The sequence below is a fragment of the Nannospalax galili genome, unplaced genomic scaffold (genome assembly GCF_000622305.1).
Source record: "Nannospalax galili isolate Female #2095 unplaced genomic scaffold, S.galili_v1.0 scaffold1733, whole genome shotgun sequence".
Taxonomy (NCBI): Eukaryota; Metazoa; Chordata; class Mammalia; order Rodentia; family Spalacidae; genus Nannospalax; species Nannospalax galili.
In genome coordinates this window covers 615,321-637,397 of record NW_008333708.1, presented here as the reverse complement: position 1 = coordinate 637,397, position 22,077 = coordinate 615,321, and the positions used below count along the sequence as shown (strand labels likewise).

The 22,077-nt window shown below is 35.0% G+C and overlaps 1 protein-coding gene across 1 annotated transcript in view; it reads right to left on the bottom strand.

Annotated features, from left to right (window-relative positions):
- Positions 1-22,077, bottom strand: part of Cfap47 (cilia and flagella associated protein 47) — a 337,765-nt gene that overhangs the window by 77,977 nt on the left and 237,711 nt on the right. Inside the window, exons 52-55 of the mRNA XM_029561230.1 lie at positions 12,242-12,417; positions 9,486-9,593; positions 2,846-2,957; positions 873-977 (exon numbers count right to left, since the gene is read on the bottom strand). Coding sequence (XP_029417090.1) covers positions 873-977; positions 2,846-2,957; positions 9,486-9,593; positions 12,242-12,417 — 501 coding nt within the window. The remainder of the gene's footprint in view (positions 1-872; positions 978-2,845; positions 2,958-9,485; positions 9,594-12,241; positions 12,418-22,077) is intronic.

Genomic DNA, 22,077 nt, shown 5'->3' with positions numbered 1-22,077 from the left:
GTAATGGTTAAGAGTTACCTTCAATATTTAGGCTTCAAAAACTATTTCTAAAGTTTCATTTTTAAAAGCCCTTTTTACCTTTTTAGATACATAGTCATGCATAATATACACTGTTTATACAAAAGTTCATTCAATTAAAATTTTATGAATTGATTTTACTTGCAAAAGATGTCAATTTGATGGATTAAATAAAAGTATCTGAATCATTCAGGGATTAAAAGGGCAAGAAATGTCACAACGTGTAGAGAGAAACACTGGGAAGTTTAAAAGCGTCTGGACCCAGTAGTTGAAGAGATGAATTATTGCCTCAAGTTGAACCACTGACAAATCTTCAGAGAATTTCTGGTGGTACAAAGTGAGTACTCAGAGTAATTGAAATTAAGATCAATGATGAACTGATTAATAAAATGTTTGAGGTGAATTTTATTGTAGCCCTTTCATTTTATATTTGAGAAAGAATTTAGTTTTCAACTCCCGGGATTAAATTAAAACATTTCTTGTTTAGTTGCTTGTAGATCAACGATATATACTACTATATTTTCAAAAGGTCATTTAATATAAGAGTCCTATCCAGGGGCACATACTTTGTAGTCTGTTAGTCTCTATATTTTGGATAGTTGTGACTTTCTCTGTCAATCATCACCTGTTGCATGAGGAAGCTGGAGGGGGTTGTTTAAGTAGCATTAAGATGTATTATATGAAATGCACAAAAATTCAATAAATACATGTCTATTGAGAAAAAAAATCACTAAGTAATTTACCATGAATATATTTTACTTGCAGAAGATGGCAACTGCAAGAATTTTCTTGAATTATATGCATATTTTGAAATTGCATTAATCTCACTTCATTTAAGGACATTCTTACTACACCTGAGTACAACAGAAGTTGATGCAAGTTTCGTGACCACCTCTTCCAAGTGCCGATGGATGAAAGTAAACAGATAGCTCTGTGGTGGAGTGAGGAGTTATGACAAGCTGTGTAAATTTAGAAAGAAACAAAAGCAAAAGGAAAACATCAGTATTATTGTTGAGGTTGTTTTTTTATCTGCTAGGTCTATGGAGGGCTGATGTTTGTGTGATAAACATGTGGTCTTGCCTATACTCTCCGCTTCTGTATACCTGCTTTGATTAAAGGGGCCATGATGAACATTATTTGTTATCATGCCATATTCTTCCTTCAAACAATGACCACGTGGAGACATTGATTGTGTATTTAAAAATGTTAGAATTAATTTAAAAATATACCGCTATATATGTGTGTATGTATTTCACATATTGTTTCAGCCCAGAATATACAAAAATCTTATCTTTGTATATAGGAAAACAGATAAAGACATCATTTTTTTTCTGTCTGTATGTATCTGTCTGTAGGAAGACACATATTTACAGTTGGGACAAACATCTGTCCCTTTGGAAAATCACATAATACTACATTACTAAATCCATATAGCTCATTATGGTAATCTTTCCATTCTCAAATACTTCCTTTATACGCATATGATACTGAGAGGTATGATAAAAAGAATTAAGGTAGCATATATATACCCAGAAGCAATTAAAAAAACTTTTGATACTACTGGCAACTTACTGAAATTTAACGAAGATTCTCTCATCATTTTTAAGGACAAAAAGTTAAATAACCTTGGTGGAAATACAATTGCAATAAACCTACTACTTTAGTGTAGTGAACTATATTTAAATGTAGGACCATTTCAAAACTTTAAATTATTTACAGTATACATCATTATAAATAATTCCAAACTGCAAATTTACACTGGATCCTACTTCTTTGTTGTTGCAGCCAAGAGATAGATATTAAGGTATAAAGACATCAAAGTGTACATTAAACTACAAAGAGTAAGAACATTTATCTCAATGTCTTATCTACCAGAAGAGTTCCTGGTGAGGTTTTTTGATGAAAATAAATTACTTTAAGGATCTCTTTATCTGAAACAGGGTCTCAGTTTCTGGCCTAGACTGAATTCTCATTCCTGGGATCAATCTATCCTCTTGTATGAGCCTCCTGAATGGCTAGATTAGCTGTGACTATTGAGTTATATGCCACAGTGCTTGTATTGTATTGTAAATATCATTTTGAACTTTACATGAATGAATATGTATACACATTTACTGTAAATAATTAGTGTCCTATTCTTTGGAAATATAGGAATCCACATTAAAACATGGAATCTTGTTTAGTACCTTAGATAAAAAAGAAAGATAATTTAGGACCATTGACTTGGTCTTACTCTATATCATGAGCCTAAAAGGAAGTAATGGGACACAAAAAGGAGTAATGGAGTGGGAAATGCTGTCAATAGGGTCTGGAAATATAGATGGGGGAGGACCTGGAACTACAGAGTGTTAAATAACACTTATCCTCAAGACTCTGTAAACACATAATGACTGTTGAGATAAAATCAAATTACTCAGAAACTATTACAAAATATTATTAATAAGATGGTCAGAAATAGAATGCAACCAGTACATTGAACAAGCACTTAGCATCTGTGTGTGGTGGCACATGCCAACACTCAGGAGGCAGAAGCAGAGAGAACTCTATGAGATTGAAACCAGCCTGGTCTGAATAGTGAATGCTGGTCCAGCTATGGCTACAGAGCGACGCTGTCTTCAAAAATAAAAAAAAGAAATGTATTAACGTGTTTTTTAATGATAATTAAAATTCATGAGTAGGTATAAATAACTGAATATCACTTTTAACATGTCTAAGGATTTAAAACATCATTATAAATTCAAATGACAATATTCCACTTGTATTCTAAAATTAGAATTAGAAAATGCTCTCATAGCAATTAATTTCATAAATTTCTGAATGTACTTACTGGTGATTTTCTGTTAAGCTCTATGACAAAATTCTCAGGATTACTGTTCCTTACTTCCAATTCTAAAGTTTCACTTGTGGGATTATATAAGGGAAGGGTCTGGATGATCTTCCTAGGAGGACAAAACAGAAGTGCTAATTTCATGACATTGATTAACTGATTTAGTGATAATTTCACAAACATCATTATGAGTTAAATTATATCCCCCTCAAAACATATGCTGATATACAGGTTTGTGTGTCACAGTATTTCATTTTTATTGTTCAAGAAAGCATGTTAATCTGAAGAGTGATATTACTAAATAAAGAAAACAAGCTGCTACTCATCTTCCATTTATTCAAATTAATCTATTTTTAAAATTATTTGTAATATTAAATATGTTATCTATTCAAACTAATCAAACTATTTTTAAAATTTTTATCTAATACTAAAAAGTATATGTTGAATTCTAAATTCTTTGTGCTTCCATTAACTTAGAATGTGATATTATATTCATTCTTGCATATGTGTACTTAGTTAAGTTAAATTTAAATCCTACCAGAAAAGTGTCCCTTTAATCCAATATGACTAGCTGACTCTGAAATTTATTTCAAATATGATCAGCATTGACATCTCAGGCGGCATCAGCTGAATGACTTCTTTGGTGTGGCATGCTACTAACTCTAATAAGAGTTGTTTTTTTTTTTCACATTTTTAAAACAAAGCCCTGTCTTTGTCATACTATGTTGATTAAACAGCATAACTTAATTGCATTATGACAGGAAAACTCTAATGAGGAAATTTAGGATATTTCTGTACCTACTTAAAAGCTAATGTTTGATAAGCATTTCTATATTCAAGTTTTAAGGAAGCATAATGAATATTTTCAGTGCAAACTACTGGGAAATATATATTTTACAAGTACTCTTGATATTAGTATGTTGACTTCTATCTAGAATTTCCTGACAGACACTTTAAGGAAACTGAATTTTTTTTACACACACACACACACACACACACACACACACATACATACATACATATAAATGTGCATATATATATATATAAGATTTAGGAAGTGTGCATGTTCATTTTCAAATATAATTTGTAGAATATAATTAATGCATCCAGTTATAATGAAATGACTATAGTTTTTGATAACCAAAGTAAAATCTACAATCTATACTCATCAGTCTCAGTTCATAAAAGTACACAAAATAAATTTAATACGTGAAGAAACCAATAGTTTCAAATCAGTACTTGATGGACTTTCATGATATATATTTCCACAGGGAGAAAAACATAAATAAGGTGTGATATTTGCTTCTCTAGTGGTGAATGAAGTAATATTGAACAGCATTTCAGAAGAAGGAATAGGAATGGCCTCACATAGTATGCTGAGGTATCTGATTTTGACTTGAAGCAATTAAGTACCTGGAGTGGTTGGTTGTGTTTAAATAACTTGGTGTTTTCATCATGGCAACTGCTTGGAAAATAAACTGTAGTGTTTATGGAAGGGAAGAACAGAAACTAATTATGATTATTATGGCATGATAATCTGGGCATGAAACAAGGGCAGCCTGAGAAATAGCAATAGGGAAGAAACAACGCAAATTAGCATAAGCTTTTGTTGGGAAGGGAAAAGAACAAGGAGAGAAAGTCTATTTATTGAATTCTTACACATGTGGATGGTCCCTTGGTGAATTGTCTGGTTAATGCAGTAAATGGCAGTTATTTTTGAGTGAAGTCAAACATAAAATGTATCATTTGTATGGTTTTACTTATAGGTGCTATTTAAAATAGAAAGTGAATTTGTCTACAGTGACAGCTTAATGGATATGCAGTTTACTGTTGGGTGATGAAAATGTTTTTGAAAGCGAGGGAGGTGTCGTAGTATACCAGAGTGCAACGCTACTGAATTGCATTTTTTAAATTGATTAGCTTTATATGCACTTTTTCCTCAAAAATAGAAACAAAAAATGAATAGGAAAAAAATAATAGATTATCACACTTGACATGAGTAGACATGTTCATGATGCTCCTGCTTCATGTGTGTGCATTCATGTGCATGGATACATACTGTAGGTTGAAAAATATATTTCACAGTGTGGTTGACAGCTACCATTTAAATATTTTCTTTATTTTTTTATGTGTATGAGTGTATTGCCTGCATGTATGTGAGTGCAACCGTGTCGTGCAATGCCGTGGAGGTCAGAAGAGGGCTTCGGATTCCCCTGGAACTGGAGTTAAGGACTATTCGTAGCTGCCATGTGGATGCTGGAAATCGAAACCCGGGTCCTCTGCAAGAGAAGTCAGCACTCTTAACCTCTGAGCCATCTCTCCAGCCCGGATAGCTAGCATTTTAAATCAATGAATTGTATAGCGGTTTGCCCAGAGAGGACATTCAAGGAGGCAACTGCGCTGCAGGAAGATTTTCTGGAAGTCATGGATCTGTAGCACATTTAATTCAATGTCTGCTCTGAAGAGGAATGAAAAGCCTGAGGTCCAAGAGAGATTCCAGTTGAAGTTAGAGAATTCTCACACAGTACAAAATAAAATATACTTGGATAAAAATGTGTATTTAAGTCACTTGGTATTATAATATATGGGCTCCTAGTTATAGGTTGTATAAATAAGACATTGGCTTTATAAAATAAAATTAGAATTCAAATTTTCAATACACTCTAATTATTGTGGCCGGAGTGATGGCTCTCAGTGGTTTAAGAACACTGATTCTTTGTGCAGAGTACTGGGACTTGGTTCCAGCTCCAGGGGATCTGATACGATCTTCTGACCTCCGTGGGTATTGCATGGCATAGGTGCACTTATGTAGATGCAAGCAATACACTCATACACATAAAATAAAATAAAAATAAAATATTTTAAAATACATGCTATAATAATAATAAAATAACATATTTCAAAACTCTCAGTAACAAAGCACAAGGAAAAAGATGTAAAGTTGATAGAAATTAAAATAAATTTTGTTGAAGGCTTATTACAATTTCATATATCAAGGGAGAGTGATGCAGAAAGCAGGGCAGCCTGTAACTGCCAGTGAACAAATTGACAAACGTAAGCAAAAAAGTCACTTATTTAAGTCTATCTAATAAGTTTCTTACATACTAGGTTTCTAATAATGAAAGACAACAACCCTAAATTACAGATACATATATTGAGGATTATTGTTGCATATATTATTTAGAGACAAAATTAAATTTTCTTAGAGTTTAAAAATCCTACTACTTTCTCTTTCAGTTCCATATTTCTTTGTAGCTAAGACAAACTTTTTTCCTCAAAATGGTTTCAAACTTCATAAGGTAAATCAGGAAGAAGAAAAATAACATGTATGGATAATGTGTCTAATTTTTTCAACATCTTTAGTATCAGGCACTTTCAAAATAAATTAATAAATTATTTAAAACAGAATTTGAACAAGTAATAAAAATACATAAGTACTAGAAAGAATACACTTACTCTGAAAGTTACAACGTAAGATACACTTTTACGGCTTAAATTTCCTGGGTACCAGAATTGATTTCAGATTTACAAATGGTTCATTAAGTGACTAATATATATCTTCTTAGATTCATCAACATTAATTTGTAAGACTGACTAAGGACAATAATGAAGGCTCTCTCTGACTCAAAAGAACAAGGTCAGAGTCCTCTTATTCAACTATTCTCTGCCTACATAATATAATGCTGTAAGCAACTGAGTGAGTATTTGAACTTGGATCTTCTTCTATTTCCACAGAACTCCAAACTAGTTAAGTTAATTTTCTCCTTATCACTGATATCTCTATTAACAACCTATACAATAACAACAAATGGTCACTGATGCTGACTTTTGATATAAGCACTAAAAGGAAGCATTGGAAGATAAATTTGCGTCAGTCTTCCTGATTGCAAAACAGCAAATATTGGAGAAAAAGGGAAAATACTGAAGGTTTAAAATTAGGTATAAATAGTAAGTCCAAATCACAGACTAGGAAGAAGATACAAGACAGAAAGATGCCATAATTCTGAGAGATTCGAGAAACAGAAAACTATAAATTTCTGTAGTATAAGAATTCTCATTTACCTAAAAAATGAGCACAAAGCCACAGCAAGACGTGTCTTTAAGACAGAACACTAGATACATTTAAAGATTCTACAAACTTCCAAAAAGGATAAGATATAGTATAGAGTTGAAATATTTTTCAGTGTTATGCACCTCTTAAGTAAATGCTTTAAGTATAACTTGAATTTTTTTAATAAATTCAGTTTCAGAAGAATATGTTCATAAAATCTAAGAGAACATAAAAAGAAAGAGAAAAGTCTGGCTTGAAGGAAGGCTCTGCTTGTTGTGCAAGCATGACAAGCTAAATTTGTTCCTTGGAACCTGTGCTACAGTGGAAGAAGAGAATCAGCTCCAGAAAGTTGTCTTCTCACCTCTACACATATGTCTTGGCGTTCATGCACCTGCATACATGTATACACACTCACATGTTAATAATGATGCTTAAAAATTCAAGTGCTAGTACAATGTAATAGAATGGACAAAAACAATAGGTGGAAAACTAAGGCAAAAATTTCATAAAAGACTTATCAATCATATAGTTTTCATAATTAACATGTAAATAATTTTATAACATTTTCATGTTTTGTATACATGTGCATATATGTGCAGATGTACATGCATGCTCCAGAGCGTGTGTAGACAGGAGGCATCTTGTAATCAATGGTTTTCTCTTTCCACTATTTTGATTTTATCCTGGGGAACAAACTCGGGTCACCAGGCTTGGCAGTAAGAGCCTTTACCTGCTGGGTCCTTTCACCTGAACATATACATTAACATTTTAAAGCAAGAAAAAAATACATAAAATTTAAAAATAGCTTTATGAGTAACTTGTTGAAGTAGACAATGCTATGACCTCACTCAATTTTCCAGAAGAATTTTTTTTTATCATTTCTCAGCCCCCACACCCCAACCCCTTGATGCTTGCTGTTAATCGCACATCCGAGAGGTTCAGCTGCTTGACCTTTTGATCCTGGAGCCTCCTCATGCCTGCAGAGAGCAGCCTGGACTTTTAATGTCTTAGCCTAAAGATGTTTATGGGGATTGGTATAAGAGTTCAAAAGTCCGGATTTTTTTATTAATTAATAATTCTGTATTGTATACTTCAAAATTGCAACAAGAAAGTTTTTTTAATGTTTTCTCCATAAAGAGATGATAAACAGGAAGCTGAGGAGATGACTCAGACAGTAAAGTACTGAACATTTAAATACAAGGACCTGAGCTCCATCCTCCAGCGCCCACTTAGAAAGCTGGTGGAACAGTGTGTGTCTTTTGTTCCAGGGCTGGGAGGCAGTAAGGAGGATTCCTAGGTCTCACTGCCTAGGAATGTGAGACAGCATCAGGATTTTTTTCAAAAAGTAAGGCGGAGAGTGATAGGAAGAGAATTAATATTGACTCTTAGCCTCCTCATGCACACCAAAAATGCGCAGGAACATGTATACATACACATATATACCAAACATACAAACACACACAAGTGCACAAAAAATGATACATTTTTGAGGGGATGAATATGGTAATTAGCTTTATTAAGTCACAGCGTATAGTATTTCACAATGTGTAAAAATATCACATTGCACCCTATATACAAATACTCATTGTTTGTTAATTAAAAACAAAATGGACCACAAAAATAAGCAAATGAACAAGAACTTAGGTCCCTGACTTCACAAGGTAGGAAAAGGTGTGAAACTTCAAGCTCCAGATCTCTTTTCAAGATCAGTGAGTCTGGAGATATACCTGACATCAATTTTGTGCTTAGCTTTTTCCCTTTTCAAATCCTGCTTTCATTGATCTCCAAATTTCTCTCTGGTTACTTCCTTAATGAATTAATTGTAGTAAAATTTTGGCCCAAGACCTAAATACTGGAAGTATTTAACATGCTTTGCATCTGCTGAGGAAGAGAAATTAAGTAAAAGGAACTGATTTGCCCACTAGAGCATGTTTTTTTTAAGTTAATTGTAAATTATTTACTCTTGTAAACATCAAATTTGGTGTCAGTCAGACATATAATAGGCTCTTGATTATCTAAATGTGAATGCACATACACAACTCAAGGGAAAAGGCATTAACAAAACGGCTAAGTTTTCACAATGCCGATTGCTTACCCTCTGCTTTGCACTAAGAAAACTTCCATTAGGCTTCTCTTTAGCCTGAACCGTACTTGATTTCAAGCCAAAGCAAGCACAAACATACGCAAAATATGTTCTGTTCCTTTCAATGTCTCCTGGGAATCAGCTGAGTATAACCACTTCCTACTAGACACCACTGTCTATTGCCCTGTTTGTATCTTATTTGGTTTTCTAACTGCTTTCTCCTTCTATACCTTATACAACAAAAAATGTTTTTCTGTTTGATTTTGTGGTACTCAAAATGAAAGCTTTAGTCCCTGTTTTAATAGTCCCTTTTCTCTCTTTTGAAACGATCTAATATAGATTAAGATCTTTATTTATCATTCCTGATCAGTTTTCTTTAGCAATATTCCCATTAGAAATATATTTCTTTGGTATTTTAAAAGTCTAAATGCATTACCATAATGTTGCTGTAGTGTAGCTTTTATTTTCTTACACACAAAAAAAAATATCTGATAAAGAGAACTTACTTTCCAAGGTCACACTGCATTTCTGGGACTTTCTTTGTTTTTGGAAGTTCAGTTGTTAATTTCAGTAAATACCAGAACTCTTGACCCATTTCAGGCTGAAAAATAATGCTGTTACAGAGGCAGAATGAAAATCATGTCAGTGGTTTTAATTTATGTAATAAACATGGCAGAGACAGAATTTCAAAATGGTGGAAATAGCTGGTTTCAAATATATTATTTGATCATTACTACTGAATGCATTCTGTTCTTATCATGGATGAATTTGTGTTGATTTTCATTTTAAAAGGAAAACTATTTCACTATTCAAGAAAAACAATAATGCCATTAATGTCTATCTAGTAAAGGTTTGTTGAATGAATGAAAAATAATTTTTAATTAGTATTTTGTCATTTTAATTAGTATTTTGTCATTTTTAATTAGTATTTTGTCATTCCTGATCAAGGTTAGAGAAAGTCCCGGTTTACAGCTGTCATTAAATCAAATTGACTTTGTTGAATTGAAATATATATGTTTATTTGTGTGAAGAGTATCATGAATATGTGGTTTTGGAGAACATCCTTTATAATCAGCATGTGCTCAGCTCTCAGAAAATAATTTTGTGAAAGGATAAAAGTATGATTTGGCTGACATCTCAGCTCTATTGTCTTTTACTTGTGTAACTTCATCCAAGTCAATTAACTTTTCAAGCTTCAATTTCTTCATTTCTAAAATGGGATGATTCAGTCAATCCTACCTCTTGTACTTGCTATGAGAATTTCATATATGTTAAAATACATGCCATGAGGACAATCATACAGTCAGCAGTTAGTAAGAAGAGGTATAGAATGTGCTTGTTAAAATACATGAATAAAGGCAATAACATAACATTGCAGTCATTATCGATAAATCCTATACAGCCATACACAGGAGATGAGATAAACCTACATTCCTAATGGTAATCTATTTTTTTATTATTATTTCTTTGAGACAGGTTATCACTATATACCCCTGGCTGGCCTGGAACTCACTATGTAGACCAGCCTGGCCTCAAACTCACTGAACTCTGCCTGCCTCTGCCTCCTGAGTGCTAAGATTAAAGGTGTGCACCACCATACCTAGCTCTCTAATAGTAATTTACTAAAATAAGGTATTTTATGATATAAAATCCTGCTTTCCCCCTGCTGCTCTTGTTTTTCTTCTTGGACTTCTTTATAATTTGGGGGAGTTTTTGAAATAGTCTTATTTTAGTGCAAGGTGGCCTAGAACTCGCTATGTAGTCTAGGCTGGCATGTAGCTTGTTGAGATTCCTGTCTCCTCAGTATTATGGTTCCAAATGTGAATCGCTAAATCATGCTACTAAATGACTTTTTATGCTTTACACTGTTATAAATATTATCCTTTAAGATTTGACAAATTTGAGCTAGAGAGAGGCTCAGCAGTTAAGAGCACTGGCTGCTCTTGCAGAGGACCTGGGTTTGAATCCCAGTGTCCATATGGTGGCTAACTGTCCGTCCATAACTCCAGTTTCAGGGGAAACTAATGCCCTCTTCTGATTCCTTGGGCATTGCAATGCTTAAGTGCACTTACATACATGCTGGCAATATCATCACACACACAAAATGAAAACAATAAATAAACTTTTAAAAAAGATTTTACAAATTTGTTGTTTTAGAACCTCCTCTCTAAAATGAAAATCACTAATTTCCTATATTATTTATGAAACAGAAAACAATGATTTTCACTATCATCATGATATGAAAAGATATTCCATTATTCTGGTAATATCTGCATATGTATAAGTGTCCTAGTTTGTCTCTTCATTGCTGTGACAAAATACTCTGACCACTACCAACTTGGGGAGGAAAGAGTTTATTTGTCTTACATCTCCAAGGTCACAATTCATCAGGGAGCCCAAGGTAGGAACTGAGGGCAAGAACCTGGAGGCAGGAGCTGGAGCATAGGCCATGGAGGATCACTGCTTATTGACTTGTTCCCTTAGCCACTGCTCAGCCTGCTTTCTTATAACACACAGGCCCACCTGCTGAGGGGTGGCACCACCCACAGTGGGCTGGGACCTCCCACGTCACTCAACAGTCAAGAAGATGCCCCAAAGACATAGCCATTGGCCAGTTCAATGGAGGCAATTTCCCAATTGAGGTTCCTTCAACCCATCAAGTTGACACTAAAGATATCCAGCACAATATGTATGTATGTGTTTATTTTTATATATTTATATATATATATATATATTTGTCTTGCAAGTGAGAAAATGGGATTGGAGAGAGGGCTCAGTTGTTAAGAGCACATGTTACTCTTCTAGAGTGTCAGAGAACAATCCCCAGCAACCACAGTTGGCAGCTCATAATTGCCTGTAACTCCAGCTCATGGGAGATGCAAAGCTGCTGGTCTCCGCGGGCACCTGCTCTCATGTGGACATATCTACACACAGGTACAGACACATACACATAATTAAAAATATGTTTTAAAGAGATGAATGATTTTTATCAGGAAAAGTAAAAGTTTAATCTCTAGTTCTTAGTAATCATTTTAGCTCACTTCAGTTGTTGCACTCAGGATGATCTGACTAGCAAAAAATAAAATGAGAAACGTAGGAAATATATAATTTGATATTTCAATGAGTAATTTTGCACTAATGCAAACAATAGTTAATTGTAAATTAGTACACAAGAAAATTGCATTAAAGCATGGGAAGAAACAATTTTCAAACCTAACTTAAAAGTTTCAACAACACATTAGAATTCTTGGCCAATCCATACCTTTCTTCTTTATAGCCTGTGGATGCTGGAGAATACCACACAATGTACTTAGCACATTCTAATGGATTCAGTCTAAGCTCCTCTGGTCCATCAAGGAAATCAGATGTTAATTTCACATTCATTTGAAGAATTTTGTTGTTTGGATTAGAAATAGGAATTTCAATGTAAGTGGTCTCCTAGAATTATGAAAGAAATACATGATCAGCTTTTAGTATGAGGATAGCTATTACCCTAGGAAAGCAATCAAAAAGAAAATGATTACAGAAGGCCATTTGTTTCCATTTTCCTTTTCTGATATGCTACTAAATATATCATATTCAAACATAGTCTTTTATTTGTTCTCATTGATTAAACTTGACAAACAGTAACATTATTATTATTAAAGAATTTTAATTATTTTTATTAAAATTTGGGTTTATGAGACAGGTATCACTATGTGGTCCTAGCTGGTCTGGAACTCAGTATGCATATCAGGTTGGCCTCAGTCTCACAGAGATTTGCTTGCTTCTGCCTCTCAGTTGCTAGGATTAAAGGTGTGCTCCACTGTACTTGGCATAGCAGTAGTATTTTTAATGGTGAATTCTGCACAGAAATCCATGTAACTAAATGGCAAGCAAAACGTAAAATTGCATTTATGATGCATTATTTCACCAGTAATATTTATACAACAATGGCCATTGGTGAGTTGCTCCCTAGAGCTGAAGACAGAAAAAAGTAATGGAACATTTGGGTCCTTCATTTGTCCTGGTCTACTAATCAGGTATGTTTCAAAAGTGAACATTGTTAGTTCAAGAAAATGCTAGATAGTTTTCACAGAAGTTTAAAAATAAGAAAACACCCTAGGTTCTAAAACATAAATTTTCAACTACAACACAAAACAATCCAATATTTATAAGAATTACATACACACACACTCACACACATACTCATTATAAGTTCTCAGTTTTCACTACATGAGGTGCTTTCTGATACTATTTATTATTTTATTTTTTGCCAGTTTCTATAGTTATTACATATTTTTTAGAAGAAGCATTTAATTACAGCTTTAACATACTCAATAACAATTTTCAGAGCAAAGATATGTCTCTTTCAAAAGTGGCCATAAAATTTTTAGGTCCACAGTTGAATGAATACAGTTATACAATATTGAACTCAGTAAAAGCCCTGCAAGACATAAAGTTGAATGAGTTTTTAACCTTTAAAAAAGATCTCCATTTCATTTTAAAATATACTTTTTCTTACAGAAAGACTCATTTTTTTGCTAATAACACTGAAATGTTGGCACATGCACCTCTAATCTGTATGTATTTGATTATTACTAGTCACAATCGCATGCACTCAGATCCTTGGCACCTGTGTATGTCTATAAAGTCATGGGGTAGATTTCAATGGTAATGTTTATCACCTCTACTAATTAACATGACATAAATTTTTATGCTTCCTCCTAAAATATAGCTCGTTTTTTTAATTTGTTGATTTTTTTGTGTCTATATCACACAGAAAATCCCAATCTTATTTATCTATATACCCACTTCCAAGATGGTACCCTTGCATATCCTCCCGTGCCCCACTAAAGCACTTTTACTCTGTCTTCCCTACTACTCTCTGCTGTGTTGGCACCCCCAGCCATTCCCCACTATTTGTCCATCTGGTGAATCTAGTCATCCTATCTAGAGGTCTTTGTTTTAGGAAGGTCAGCTGTTCCTCATCTAGCAGCAATCAGTTGTCAGTATTCCTTCAGATAAGATTGGGTTCTGTGGTTCATTTTCCAAGTTCTATGCTAGGTTACTATCTGGGAGTCCCTTTGACCACCCTGGTCAACAACTCAAAAGAAGTATCTCCTATCTGGAATTGTTTCTTGTTATGTAGCCTTTAGCTATACAAATGGATTCTTAAGAAGTTACATTGGCCCCTTTAATTCTTTGGTTATACTTTCCCTTTGAGCGTTTAAGGCCATACAGCTGGTCCAGATAAACCAATTTAGTTTTACTCTTGAGGCCATTTGAGGATCTGTTCCTCAGGGGACACATGGGCTTTGGAGGAGTCCCTGGCTCCTTTCTTTTACCAGGTACTTCTATGTGAAGATAGTCAAAGATCCTGCTCAACAATGGCAGGCTTCGCTTGGAAGCACGGAGGAAATATGTCCTCTGTGTTGACCCTCCTCTTTGCAGACTGGACATTGGTTCAAGTCCATCTCATGGGGTCTCCTTATCTTCCTTGATCAAGAGGACAGGTGACCCACCACAATTACAGGACATTTTGAGAGATGCTTATAGTCCCCTGGAACTAGCTGACCTAGGAGGGAAAGGAGCAAAAACTGTCCTTTATGTCTCTCTGATCAAATTATTATAGGCCTCAAATTATGTCTGTTAAATATCCAAGAAGGTTAGTTCCACCAGTCTGGTACTTTTAATTACCATGTGCCATGTAGATAAAGCTTGGGCAAGGACCAATTGTTCTCAAATAAACCTTGCCTAGACATATATTTCTTAATCTGGTATGCATAATTTATCAGTAGGTACATGGACCAATATGGTTCCCTCTGGTTTTTAAAACTAGATAGGCATTATTTATCTCTCTCATTGTCTAACGCTTCCATCATGGTTTTCCCAATTAAGGTGCCCCCATTTTTCCCATTTCTCCCTTAATACTACCCTTCTCCTATGTTCCTACCCCCCTTGAGCTCCTTCTTTCCCTTTATCCCCTAGGTTCCTTGTACACGCTGCCCTCTCCCTCCCTTAAACTAACCAAATTTGTATCCATATCTCCCTTATTAATTCCTGTTTTCTAGTGTTCCCTTTCAGATTCTTTTCCTTTACCTCCCTGTTTCCTTTCCATTATCCTGGTTCCTGTAGTTATGTCTGGATAGATAATCATTTATTAAGATTTGGTGCTGGGATCCAAATATGAGGGAGAACATACATCATTTTTTTTTCTGAGTCTGTGTTACTTCACTTAGCATAACAGTTTCTAGTTCCACCCATTTACCTGCAAATTTCATGACTTCATCTTTCTTTACTGCTGAGTAAAACTCCATTGTACAAATGAACCACATTTTCATTATCTTGCTTCCATCTCTTAGCAATTGTGTAAACAGCAGCAACAAACATGGATGTGCAAGTGTCTCTGCAATAGGATGAGTTGTTTGCGTATATGCCAAGGAATGGTTTAAGTGAGTCAAATGGTAAGTTCATACGTAGTTTTTAAAATTCTCCACACTTCTTTCCATAGGGGTTGAACAACTTAGCAGCCCCACCAGCAGTGGATGAGTGTTCCCCTTTCCCCCATCCTCTCCAACATTTGGTGTCATTTGTTCTCTTGTTCTTTGCCAGTCTCACTGGGGTAAGATGAAATCTTAAATTGGTTTTAATTTTATTTCCCTAATTACTAGCGATGTGGAACATCTTTTAAGATGCTTCTTAGCCATCTTTATTTCTTAATTGAGAACTCTCTGTTCAGTTCCTTAGCCCATCTTTTAATTGGGTTACTTCATTTCCTGTCTTTGTTTTTTGAGGTCGTTATATATTCTGGGTGTTGAAACTCTGTCAGATGTGTCACTGGTGAAGACTTTCTCCCATTCTGTGATTGCCTCCTTTGATGTACAGAAGCTTTTTAGTTTAATGAGTTCCCATTTGTTGATTCTTGACCTTGTTTCCTCAGCAATTGATGTCTGATTTAGAAAATCCTTTCTACACCTATATCTTGTAGGTTTTTGCCAATGTTTTCTTCAGTTTCAGAGTTTCAGGCTTTACATTGAGGTCTTTGATCCATTTGGAATAGACTTTTATGCATGGTGAAAGATAGAGGTTTAGTTTCATTCTTCTAAATTTGGAGATCCAGTTTTGGCAGTACCATTTGCTGAACATGCTGTCTTCCCCCCAGTAAATGTTCTTGACCCCTTTGTCAGGTGGATGAGATTGCAGGTACTCATATTTGGGTCATCATTTTTGTTCCATTGATCTATGAGTTTATTTTTGTGCCAGGACCATGTTGTTTTTATGACTATAACTCTGTAATACAGTTTAAAATCTGGTATAGTAATTCCCCCGGCATTGCTCTTAGTGCTCAGCGTTGCTTTGGCTATCCGAGGTCTTTTGTGCTTTCATATGAATCTTAGTATGCATTTTTCTAATTCTGTGAAGTATGTCACATGAATTTTGATTGGGATTGCATTGAATCTATATATTGCTTTTGATAGGATGGTCATTTTAACAATATTAATTCTTCCAAAATATTAATTTTTCGAATCCATGAGCATGGGAGGTCCTTCCATCTTCTGATGTCTTCCTCAATCTCTTTCTTTAAAGATTTGAAATTTTCATTGTAGAGGTCTTTAATGTCTTTAGTCCGGTTTATTCCAAGATATTTTTTTAATGTCTTTGGTCAGGTTTATTCTGAAGTTTATTTATTTTTTGCAGCTATTGGGAAGGGGAGTGTTTCCATGTACTCTTTCTCTGATTTCTTTTTATCAGTATATAGAAAGGCTACAGACTTTTGTGGATTAATTCTGTAAATTGACACTTTACTGAACGTGTTAATAATTTTCAGCAGTTTTCTGGTGGAATTTTTGGCATCTCTTATATGTAATATCATATCATCTGCAAAAAGGGATAAGTTTATCTCTTCTTTTCCAATTATCACTCCTTTAATTTCCTGCTCTTGTTTTATTGCTCTCGCAAGAGTTTCAAGCACTGTGTTAAAGAGGAGTGGAGATACTGGACAGCCTTGTCTGGTTCCTGATTTCAATGGGAATGCTTCCAGTTTTTCTCCATTTAGAATGATGTTAGCTGTGGGTTTGTTATATAAAGCTTTAATTATGTTGAGGCATGTTCCCTCCAGTTAAATTTTCTGTAGGACTTTGAACATAAATGCATGTTGAATTTTATCAAAGCCCTTCTCTGCATCTATTGAGATGACCATGTAACGTTTATTCACTTATGTGTATTGAACCATCCCTGCATCTCTGGGATAAAGCCGACTTGATCATGGTGGATGATATTTTGATATGTGTCTGTATGTGGTTTGCAAGTATCTTGTTGATAATTTTTGCATCTATGCTCGTTAAGGATATGGGTTTATTGTTTTCTTTTTGGTTGTGTCTTTACCTGGTTTTGGTATTAGAGTGGTGCTGGCTTCATAGAAGGAATTTGGAAGTTCTCCCTTCAATTTTATCTTTTCGAGTAAATTAAGTAGTATTGGATGCAGATATTCTATAAATGTCTGATAGAATTCTGCTGTAAATCCATCTGGTCCTGGGCGGTTTTTAGTCGGGAGATTTTTTTTTTTACTGTTTGAATTTTTTTTCTCTGTTATGGGGCTGTTTAAGCTGTTAATCTCTTCTTGGTTTAGTTTTGGGGGTTCCCATGCCTTTACATACCTGTCCATTTCTTTTAAGATTTCAAATTTAGTAGCATATAGGTTTTTAAAATATTCCCTTATAATGTTCTGGATCTTTTTGGTGTCTGTTGTGATGTTTCCCCTTTCATCTCTCGTGTGTTCTTTAAATTCACTGAATTCTTTTATCATGTTTATAACTGTTCTTTGGAGTTCCATGTCCTGTGTTATGTCTAAGGGGTTCTCATTGTACTCCTCTAGAGGACTATTCCTATTTTGTGGTGGTATGTTATTTTGGATTTTCATGTTATTATTTTTTCTCTGTGACTTTGACATGTAAATTTCCTTTGTAGTTTCTGATTCTTGTGTGATACTCAAGCTTTGAAGTTTAGGTCTTTTTTTTAACTTCTTATGACTTTTTGCTTTACTTGTTGGGCATGAAAAGCTGGTTCCTCTAGGCTTCAGAGTTTCTCTTTTTACTTTATATTGGAATGGCCAAATTGCTTTTCTCTTCAGTAGTTCCCACAGAGACCGAAGTCAGGTGAGGATCAGATAGATGCTCTCAGGCTTTCTCCTAAGTTCTGGATCCTTCCAGGAAAGACGTTGTCCTCAGGAATTTGAGAGCTGGACTGGCCTGGGAGCAGGGTCTAGGAAAATGCAGGGCTCGGCAGCTGGTGGCTGTGCTACCCAGGGAAGCAGAGGAAGGTGAGGTTGGGACCAGGCCCAGAGGGCTCTTGGGGACCTCAAGCAGGAACTGGGTTGGTCTGGATGGGAAGGATCAGGAAGCAATGGTAGTTCCGGGCGAGAGTTCGGCCCGGTGTCTGGGGAGCCAAGACAAGAAATGGACCAGTACCCAGGCTAGGAGGAGAGATGGGGCAGGGGAGCTTGGAGGGTGAATGAGGCTGGGGGAGTCAAGGCATGGTGGGTGCCGCTGGACTTACCCAGGACAGAGGCTGGAGGGTTGTGCAGCCCAGGGAAGCAGAGGGCTGTGAGCTATTATTTTATTTTATTCCATTCTTTCCATTCCATTTTTCTTTTTTTTCTTTTTTTTTTTTTTTTGGTTTTTTTAAAGACAGGGTCTCCCGGTAGCCCCAGCTGGCCTGGAACTTGCTATGTAGACCAGGCTGGCCTTGAACTCACAGAGATCTGCCTGCCTCTGCCTCCCGAGTGCTGAGATTAAAGGCGTGCGCCACCACACCGGGCTCCATTCCATTTCTTAAAAAAATAAGTCTGAGCTGGAAAGATAGCCCAGCATGTAAAGGTACTTGTTGCAGAATCTGGCAGCCTGACTTCAATGTTCTGATATCTATATGTACACCATGAACACAGAAACACACACACACACACACCACTCAAATCAATAATATGTTTTACCTAGTCACATTTTAGAACTGCACATTAGATGTACAAACTCTATTCTAAAGAGTAAAAGCATTAGAATATAGTACGGTTTTAGGTTGTATCATCATTTATAAGCCTTGAAGTGAAAGTAAAACAGAATCAATTTTTTTATTTGTTTGACACAGCAATTTGTTATGTAGCATGGGCTAGGGAAGTTTGAATTTTTCTGTACTTACCAAGTCCTGGGCTAACAGTCATGTACCATTGTATCTCACTTGAAATCATTTTCAATCTTTGTTTTTCTCTGTCCTACAAATTTGTCCATAACTGACCCCTTTATCCTTATTAGGTACAGGCTCATTCTCAAATTCTTTCAGAGATAAACAATCAGATAATAATGGCTAAGTACTTAAAATTTCCAACACTGCATTCTCTTGGGAATCCCTGGCGTTTAACTCATTGGATTCGTGAAAATAGCATTAGATTCAACAGGAAAAAAATGTTTCGTTGTATTCAAAATTTTAAGTTTGCTATTAATGTGCTACCAATGTTCTGCATTTACACTGTGGTAGAAAATATTTCAAAATTAACCTTATTATAAAAATTATTTGACCAGATGGAGAGATGGTTCACGAATTAAGAACATTGACTGCTTTTGCAGAAGACTTGGGTTTTGGTTCCCAGCACCCACGTGGTGGCTAACAACTGTCTGTACAGTCTATAACTCTTGTTTCAGGGGACTCAACACACTAATCTAGCCTCTGCCACGATTAGAGGACATGGGTACATGTACATACATGTGAGGCAAAACACTCATACACATAAAATAAAAAAAAAAATAAGCCTGTGTACTTAACTACTGAACCGTCTCTCCACTTCTGATACTTCATTAAAGTTCTATGTTATTTTCTTTTCTAGTCAAATCAATAAAAATTCAATCAGGGATAATTTGAAGTTTAAAAACATGCCAAAATATTGTCAAGATAACATGCAAAATATTAATCTGTAGCTACAAATACTTCTTACAGATATGAGTTATGTGTTTTAAATATATTTGTTATGTTCAGGAGGTCACGAAGAAGTCTGCCATTCATCAATTTATGAGACAATAAACAGTTGTAAGCTCATATTTGGAAAGTCTCCCTTATGTAGTCTGCATAATTCCAAACTAAATTGTCACCTGGAGCAAATAACTTGAAAAAAAAATGGACAACCACACGATGCCATATGTGTATATTCATGGTACTTAAGGAGCTAGGGCAGGAAGATTATGAGTTTGAAGTCATTCTGAACTACAGAGAAAGAGTTCATGTAAAAGAAAATGTACACAGAGAATTACATCTGCAAAATGGTTAATTGTCTTGTTTAAAGTATCCTGCCAATTCCACACTTAATTTTATGATAAATTGACTTTTAGGCTATGAGAAGTTGAATTTATATGAGTATTTTTTTAGAGTCTGAAATATTTTGCCATTATTTATCTTGCCAATGGCATATTCTTTCACTTTGATGAGTAGGCTTTTAAAGTTAATTTATGTTTAGAATAAAACATAAATCTGTTCCTACTGATTTTGTGAATGTCAAGTGAAATAGTAATGAGTGCATATGAAAACTTCGAAAGCTATCTTTCATCTTCTTTGAGGTTCTTTGTAGATTCAGCAATAGAACATTCTTTTATAAAGTATCCAGCATTTTTCTGTTGCTTGTATTAAAGAAATATTTTAGCCAACATAATGGCTCTTTTTTAAAAAATGCCTCAATTTTTCAGACTCCATTGGAAAAGGACTAAAACATGCATATTTAACCCTGTGAAATATAATTATTTTTAAAATGGGGAAAAATATTCACATAAGATGCTGACATTTAAAATAATGAAGTATTCATATAAGAATGGAATACTGCTTTAAAACATATATTACAAGCTGTATTGAATTCTGTGTTATAAATCATTTCAGAGGCAAAGTAAGTGCATATATACATTTGAGAGAAATACAAGATATCTTCAGGATTTCGTTTCATTTGCATGCTTATTATTTTCTCATGATGAAAGAAACATTCTGAGAGGTTTAAAAACAAAACAATGTTATGAAACAGGGAATTCTTTTTCCTTGTCTATTGGCTAAACTCCACATGGACTAAAATCTCCAGTCTTGTCTTTTGAATCTTTATGAGATCTGGCGTTGAGAAAATCATTAGATCACATGACATTACTGCCTACCTATTGGGCTCAAACTCCAGTCCTGCATGCCTCTTTTCTTTTCTTGAATGTCTGGATTCCTTCACAGTACATCCTTTCTGCCAATCACAGTTTGCTCCTAGTGCTGGGACATGTGCTTGTCTTTCTAGCTGAATGCAATATGAAATCCACAAGTCTCTTTGATAGCACCTGAGATTATTTTGTTCGAAGACTTACTTATTTTAACAGTTTTACACTGGGTGGATTAATTTTGCTGAAGTACAATCTGACAATATTTCTCTCTTTTAAAATATATTTTCATTTATTCTCTAGGAACTGTATACATTTACACAGTGTATTTTGGAAGGCAGTTTTGCTTATCATTATAACATCAATGTCACACATATAGAAATATATATATATATATATATATATATATATATAATATTTTGATCACAACCACGCCCTACTCTCCTGCTTCAGCTCCTCTTGGAAACCTCTGCCCAACCACATCCCTCTCAGTTCATCTCTTTTTCCTCCTCTTCCTTCTCTCCCCTGACTGAGTTCAGTTAGTGCTGTCCATATATGCACATAGGCAGAGTCAGGAACTAAAGGGCAGACAACCTGCAAGCGGTCACATCCATGAAGAAAACTGACTTTTGCCCTCTCCACAACAGCCATCAGTTGACCGCAGCTGAGAACTTTATTCCTCTCCATATTAGTGAATGATCTATATTTCCCAACCCTCTGTAGTTGCATTAGATTACTTTTCAGTTTGGAAGTTTCATTTTGATATATTTAAAGAAATTCTGACTCAGTCAATACTTTCATGTTCTATGCATTTGACTCCTTTTCCTGATTCAGTTCTAATGTGACTGAGGACTATCTAGTGATTGCTCAGAGTGTTTGTGTGGAAGCAGGGATATACAACTTGCTCTTTACAACTTTCTGATTTTAACTTCCTTTCCGTCTGCAACCACTTTAT